The sequence below is a fragment of the Fukomys damarensis genome, unplaced genomic scaffold (assembly GCF_012274545.1).
Source record: "Fukomys damarensis isolate Sample0158 unplaced genomic scaffold, DMR_v1.0_HiC HiC_scaffold_16, whole genome shotgun sequence".
Classification (NCBI taxonomy): domain Eukaryota; kingdom Metazoa; phylum Chordata; class Mammalia; order Rodentia; family Bathyergidae; genus Fukomys; species Fukomys damarensis.
This window is the reverse complement of record NW_022900928.1, coordinates 85,352,392-85,360,174: the sequence shown is the minus strand read 5'-3', so window position 1 is coordinate 85,360,174 and position 7,783 is coordinate 85,352,392. Positions and strand designations below refer to the sequence as shown.

Here is a 7,783-nt window from a genome sequence, read left to right as displayed (position 1 = left end):
CCACCCGCCCCCATCAGCATCACCCCCCACACCAGCCCCCCCTCCAGCCCCCGCATCAGCCTCCTCCTCAGCACCAGCCCCCACCCCAGCACCAGCCTCCTCCCCAGCACCAGCATCACCACCACCTCTCTGCGCCACCCCCTCCTTTGATGCCTCTGTCTCAGCCTCAGTTCCGGCCACATGTACAGACAGCACAGCCACAGCCCAGCAACAGTCGGGTGCAGTGCCCCCCACGCCAAGGCCTGCGGCATGTAAGTATTAGGCTGTCTTGTTTTAACTTGAAAATAGAATTCAAGGGACATAATTGGTTAGATTGTCTCCCAGATCTGATTTTAAGTGAATAGATACGTTGTATATTCTTCTGAAGTGAATCTGTGTTTTAAAAAACACTTAGGAAATTATTTTCTTAAATACAGAAATTAATGACTTACTCATTTGTGCCTAAAGTTTGTTTAAAAGCTGTTAATATTTACCTCAGCATCTTGTTTTCATGTGATGCAATGCTTCAGTAGTGATCAATATTAATTGACATGTAACTTTAGAAAGTACTTTTAGGTGGTTGTCATGTTACCTTTGCCAGTGGCTTAAATTCTGATGCATAGATTATCTCTCTCTGGCTTTCAAATAAATAAATGAATTCATGAGAAATATTCTAACTCCCCTGTTTCCAGGTATTCTCAAGTTTCAGCATAAACAGTAAAGACAGATCCTTGCCTTTAAGGAACTTATGTTTAGTTGTGGGAAATTGACATGTATTTATTTGGTTGAGGATCATAATTTTAATGCTTGAATCCTCTCCTTTTCTGCCTTAAATTTAGGTGTGCTCTTGATATTGAGTCCTTAAGGCAGATAGAGTGCGTTTTGGCTCTTAGAGTTCTGTTAAAAATGTTAGTCTTGCTGGAGATTTAGCTCAGTGGTTCTGCCGCCTGCCTCAAAAATGTTAGTCCTTGTCCTGAAGCTCCAACCAAAAATTACCTGGTAAGAGTCTGTAGGCAGGAACCTATGTGTAGGCAAACAGGATAGCTTTATCTTGAGTTTTCAGAATTAGGCCATGAGGCTGCATTTATGTATGAAAAATATCAGCTGCCCAGAAGAGAATTCAGTTACTAATGAGAATGATCTTTTTTATTTTTTATTTCATGATGTGCCTTTTTTATGTTCCTTCTGCCAGCTTCGCATTTGTAATTAAAATCTTTTTGTTCTTGTGATAGACTGCAGCATCTCAGAATGTAACCAAACGGCCCATGCAGCAGATGCAGCCCACAGCTCCCAGGAATAGCAATTTGCGTGAATTACCCATAGCGCCGTCTCACGTTATAGAAATGAGCGGGAGTCGCTGCTCCTCCACACCTCCAGCTCAGGTGAAGCCCATTGTCAGCACATCTCCACCTGCGAGGGCTGTGGTGGCTTCCAGGAACTCACAAGGAAAGACTGATATGAAAGTCAAGCCAGTTAGCCCTGCGGCTCAACCTAAGGAAGACTCAAAAACAGAACCAGAGGTGGGGCATTTTCTGTGTTAAAAAAACTTGGTCTCAGACAGGAAGCCTTCCAGGTCAATCTTAGTTCACTCATCCAAAAAGTTATTCACAAAATATGCCCAGTTTTTCTTTCTCCCAATTAAGTATTTTAGCTGAATAACTATATATTCTTGCTTGTTTACTCAGTTAGATTTTGTATGTTTGAACAATTATATATTTATATATTTGAACAATTCTATTATATAGAATCAGCATATTCCAGGGCTTAGCAGATTTTTTTTTAAGGGTTTAGATCTTTTGTAGATATTTCAGGCATATAGTCTGAGTTGTTGTAATTGCTCAATTTTTCATGTTAGCATAAAGGCAGTTTCTGAGTAGTTTACTAAGAAATGGACATGCCTGTGTCTCAGTGGCAACTTGCAGAACCAGGAGGGGTCCAGATTTGTGTGAGCTTTGGTTGGCTGACCATACACTGCTGGGTTTCTGGAATGTTTTTTCTGATTCACACTGTGGACTCCTAGAAGAAAGGCCATTTTTTCTCTTGGTCTTGAAGATTTTGGAGAGTTAGGTTTGTTTTCAGTATAATTATATTGTTAATTTTAAAAGAAGTGCAGATAAGAGCTGGGGGTTTCATTGATTCTGCTGCCTGCCTCGCAAGCTCAAGGTCCTGAGTTTGATCCCCAGAATCCCCTCCCAAAATAATAATAGAAGTGCAGATTGTCAAGTATTAATAATAAATGTGGACCAGTATTTGACACGTTTTTGCATTTGAGGTCCTCACCTCTCACAAGGCTCAACTTCTTTATCTATTAAATGAGGATAAAACAAGGCAGGGGATATGATTGGACCTGGTAGGAGACAGTCGAAGTTTTATCAACATTGGGAAGATTTATGTGGACTACAAAGAAGTAGCATAAGAGATTAGCATATAACTGATGACATGAAACTTCTCTAGTTATGACTTTAGGCAAGTCATGCTTAATTTTATAAAAAACAGTTAACACTGGTTTTATCTTTTAATTAGTTAATTTTTTAAATTAGATTTTCTTCTAACAAATTACTGTTGTGGTTGTAATGTTACCAAGTCAGAATTGTAAATACAGTCAAAATCTTGCTTTACCATTTAATAAGAGCTTATTAGAAGGGTGATTTCTGTTTTATAATCAATATATGACAAAATAATGATTTTCAAACTGAATTGGGGTGGTTTATAATTTTCTTTGCTAAAAATTTTGTAGTACCTTTATATAGTAAAGGATGAATCTATTTTGATGAAATCTTGCCTGCATTCCTGAACATACTTTTAACTCTTTCTGGATTGTTTGGGGAAATACTAATAAATAGTAATTATTTCTGTGTCTTGTGATGGTCCATTTAGTGCATCTGCTGCTCCCAGTGCCTTTGAGTATTGCCCAAACACCTTTGCTGTTTGGGCTGTTTAGCTTTGCCTCAGTGTCCTTGTTGGTCTGTATGCCCACCTGGATAGAAGCCCCTCAGCCATCTTCAGATGCGTTGTTTGGAATGTGTCCAGGTCAGAATTGCCTCTGGGTGATCAAACAGGCTCCTGAGGAGGTCCCTGGGTGCCAGCTAACCCATTGGCTATAGTCTGATCTCACCTTCCTGGTTCTTAGGGCTTGCTGAGGGTAGGTAAGACTATTAAATAGGCATATTCTAAGTGGATTAAATCTGACATTTTCTACAGTGGATCTGTGGCTATCAGTGACTTCTTTAGAATATTATTTTTTAAATGCTTAACTTTTTATAAGCTTTCCATATCATGTGTATTTTATGAAAGTTATTGGGTTTTTTTCAGAGAATTTTTTGATAAACTCTCAGAATGGTTTGGGGCTGGAATATTCAAGGCACTCCTTGTATACCATTAATATTCCAATACTGCAATTGGCAACATTTTGATTCTAAGGAAGGTACATGAGTTCAAGGTCAGAGAGATTGACTCGTGCTGTTCATTATAACCAATTATTCTGTGACAAATGAGTTTGAGATCAGGATGAAAATTCTGTACGAAAAATCAATAGTTCTAATCAGGGCCTTTCAGGTCATTTACACCCCACCTTTTGTTGGTTTGTCAGGGAAGAGCCAGATAAAACCCTTGTGACAGCGGGCCTTGCTGCTAGTGCCATTCCTATTGGAAATATATTTTGATATCTTAAATGAATGGTTTAATTGGTTTTAAACTTGTAAATGAGTGGAAATTTACATTATTTCATTTTTAATATTCTGATAAGATTTCCAAATTAGCTTTAACTGTGTAATTTTTTTTTGCCCCTCCCCAGAGGAAGGAGTTATACTCAGTCTTTAAGCACATTGAAGTGCTTTCTTTCAAATACCAGATTGAAAGGATTTTGGGTAATACCTTTTCCAGATTGTCAAAAGTGAAATGGTCACCTTACCTTGCACAGCTAAATAAGCCATGTGTATTTTTCATTTTAGTTTCCTGATGAAGATGAAGAAACAAGGTTATATCGCTTAAAGATAGAAGAACAGAAACGGCTAAGGGAAGAGATCCTGAAGCAGAAGGAGCTCCGGAGGCAGCAGCAGGCAGGTGCTCGGAAGAAGGAGTTGTTGGAAAGACTTGCACAGCAGCAGCAGCACCAGCAGCACCTCTACACCCCACATACCCCAGGGGAACAGGAGGAGCAGGTGGCTGCTCCCTCCTCCACCAATGGGAACCCCCTGCTACCCTTCCCAGGTGCACAGGGCAGGCAGAATGTGAAGACCAGACTTCTTGTGAAAAACCAAGATGTCACTCTTCCAAGTGTTCAGCCCAAAACATCAAACTTTGTACCATCTGGTGCTAATGTGCAGTATCAAGGACAGCAGATGAAACCACTGAAACATTTGAGACAGGCCAGAATAGTACCTCAGAGTCAAACACCACACCAAGTACTGCAAATCAAACCTGCAGACATGGAGGAGCTCCCACCCATCCCCCAGACAGCCCGAGTGCCATCCCTGCAGGGCCGGCCCCAGGACATAAAGCCTGGTGTGAAGAGGACGGTCATGCACCGGGCCAACAGTGGAGGTGGTGGCGACGGGCCTCATGTGAGCTCCAAGCTCAGGGTGATTAAGTTGTCAACAGGGGTAAGTGGACAAGTTTTATGTCTGCTTCTTTGAATCTGTTTCTCTTAGAAGGTCCTGATTTGCACAGAAAGTTAAAAATTGCCTATTAGGCATTTCCAACCTTTTGGCTTGCCTAGACCACATTGAGTGAAGAGGAATTGGCTTGGGTTGTGTATAAAATACATAGTACAATTAACATATGTAAGTGACAACTTTGTAAAATGTTGTTGTCATACATACGTACGTGCGTACATTCATTCATTTATTGATTGATTGATTGATTGCTGCAGTGATTGAACTCAGGACCTTGTACTTTGAGAGCCAGGTGTTGGCACCCCTGAGCTAAATCACCAGCCCTCTCATTTTTTAAAAAAGAGCTCAGGTAACCTGTGGAACACTGGTATCACATCCAAGCACCCATGAATTTATCATGCTCTATTATAGGGAGAGCTGTTATACCTCAGTGTAGCCAGCCTCTTTGCTTACTGAAAGTTGGTATGAGAACTGTTGTACTCATAAGCACTGCTTCCACCCCATACTATGTCAGTTGTCTATGGAAAGACCGGTATGACATTCCATGGATGTCAGTAATTAGCTTATCAGCTTTTTGTCAATAATTAATGATAGCACATTGTGTTAAATTTGTGGTAACAAATTCAACAAATTAAAACCATTAAATTTCCAAAAAAAAATAAATAAATAAAATTTCCTGTACACAAAGTAATGTGTTGTGCACAGGTTTAGTTCAGTGAGTGCCTATGGGCAGCATGTACATGAGTCCATGTCTGAACAGGACCATCTAGACACTGTTACCTGTTTCTGTTTCCTAGTTAGTGTTCCTCGTTTTTCTAAAAGGAGTAAACGGGATTCTAAATTGAAATCACATGCGATCTCATCAGATGCGTTCCAAAGCAGAGCACGCCAATGCCTCAGTTCTTTTGAACAGTGCTTAATTCAGATCACTCACAGGAAGGTGCAGGAATGTACTTTCCCTCTCACATGTGCACAGTTCAGTACTCCAAATGCTAGTGGAGGTGCTATGTAGGCTGCTTACTTCCTTCTGCCATGCTCTCTCGGTTGCATATGCAGCTGTAATCTGAGGACTCCATATCACATGCAAGCATCCATGGGTTTATTGTATTCTGTAACAAGGAGACCTGTCTTTTGTGTGCAATTTACATTGTAAACTGAGGAAAAAATGTGGAGAGCTATGAATATCTTTTTTTTTTTTGGTGCTGGGAATCGAAGTCAGGACCTTGCACTTGCGAGGCAGGCAGTGAAACTACTAAGCTAAATCACCAGCCCTGTCAACATGACTTTCTAGAGCATGGCAGTTACTGTAATATACGCACATGCACGTGCACACACATTAATAAAAATAGCCAGACATGCTGGTGGGCACCTGTAATTCCAGTGCTTGGGAGGCTGAGTTAGGAGGATCACCACAGTTTCTATATGTATTCATTAAGTGCTTATAATTTTGTTTCATCTGAATCTGATTTTTCTCACTTTTTTTACTGTGATTCCAAATGTCGAAATGGGAGAAAGTTATATAATGTTACTTGTTTATTATAAGAGTTTGTTCCTCTGCATGCCAACCAAGTGTGCATTGGTTCCTGTGATTGCTGAGGCTGTTTCTCTAGCCTTCTTTTTGAGTGTAACATGTTCATCAGTGTCTGGTTTTAATTTGAATCACCAGCCTAACAAGGCTTGGTGCTGAAAACAGGCTTCCCATGCCCGCTGTGGTTGCAAAGGCTGTGTATACTGTCTGCCCTGGAGGGATGGCAGTTGCGGGGGTCAGTTCTGCCTTCAAAGAGCAGCTAATTAAATTAGGAAACACTTTTCCTTTCAAAAAATTTATTTTTCTTATTTAAATACTTGCTCTCTTTTTTGCATTTAACACCTATATTTGTATCCTGAAAATAAATATCAGGCCTAATTACAAAATGGTGCTTCCCAGTTTTGCAATAAACAGGAAAAACAAAAGCTATATTCCAAATCTGTCTTTCAAATCTTAAATTTCAAGTTAGCCAACAGGGTTTATCCTAACAAGTGACTGTCTAGGAGCATGTGAGTTTCTGACTCCTCGAGGACTTATCTTTTGCCTGCATCTCTCTGAACTGATGAATAACATTTCCCTAATGGCTTTCTTGGTTTTTTGTTTTTGGTGGGTGGATACTATTTTTAAGATAGTATTTTTTTTTCTCTCATTGAGTTTATTGGTACATTTTAGGTATACAACACAGTTACATTCATCATTGGGATCTTGTATCTTTACATGACAGCTCTTGGTTCTCATTTTTTCCCCATACCCCTGCCCTCCCATGTTTGTAAATGGAGAGGGTATGAGGGGGTGAAGGGAGGGCAGAGACAAGATAGTATATTCTTAATTGAGGCTAGGTGCAAGTTGCATTTGTTTCAGGCATTGCAAAAAAGGAAACAGTTTTATCAAGTGCCAAGCACACTCACATTGATTGAACTTTTATCTGTGCCCTTGACTGCTGCTGCAGCTTCAGGATCTAGGTGGTTCTCCACCTCTGTCAGCATCAGTATTGATACATTGCTCTGCCTATGAGAGTCTTATACTGTGAGCCCAGGGCTGAGCCACACTCTGCTAGGAGTTACACTGCCTGGAAGTTACATATAGAGAGAATTAATTTGTACACAGTACCTGAATAGACTATTAGGTATATATTTTAGTATTACAGTTATTTAATAAAAGCTTTTCATTGTTAGTTTAAGTTTCCCTTGTTGACTCTTACTTTCTGCCAGTATAAAGATATGTAACATGTCTTTTTAAAAGGTTTCTTAATAGAGTTGCTCCAGAGCGAGTCAGGTAAAACAAAAAACAAAAAAATGAGCCAGGTATGTGGTGCATGCCTGTAATCAGTCCTAGCACCTGGGAGGCTGAGGTAGGACAATTGCCACAAATTTGAGGCCAGCCTGGGCTACATAGTGAGTTTTAAGACCAGGATGAACTACATAGCAAGACCCTGTCTCAAAAAAAAAAAGTAAGCAAAACTATTTCCTTCACTTCTTTTTAACCAATTATATAAATTAATATAATGAAACTTTTGTTTGCTTTCAGTCATCTCCTTCTAGTAGTCATTCTCTGGCCAGTATATGGGACTTTCTGTGATGAGTACCACTCAACAACTTATCTCTGGTGGCTGACCACAATCAATATACTGCCCAGAAGATTGTTGTGTGTTCTTGTAAGGCAG

General features: G+C 40.0%; 1 protein-coding gene across 1 annotated transcript in view; it reads left to right on the top strand.

Moving 5' to 3' along the window:
- Rbm33 (RNA binding motif protein 33) overlaps positions 1–7,783 on the top strand; it is a 99,365-nt gene that overhangs the window by 69,326 nt on the left and 22,256 nt on the right. Inside the window, exons 16-18 of the mRNA XM_033763958.1 lie at positions 24–251; positions 1,212–1,499; positions 3,930–4,580. Coding sequence (XP_033619849.1) covers positions 24–251; positions 1,212–1,499; positions 3,930–4,580 — 1,167 coding nt within the window. The remainder of the gene's footprint in view (positions 1–23; positions 252–1,211; positions 1,500–3,929; positions 4,581–7,783) is intronic.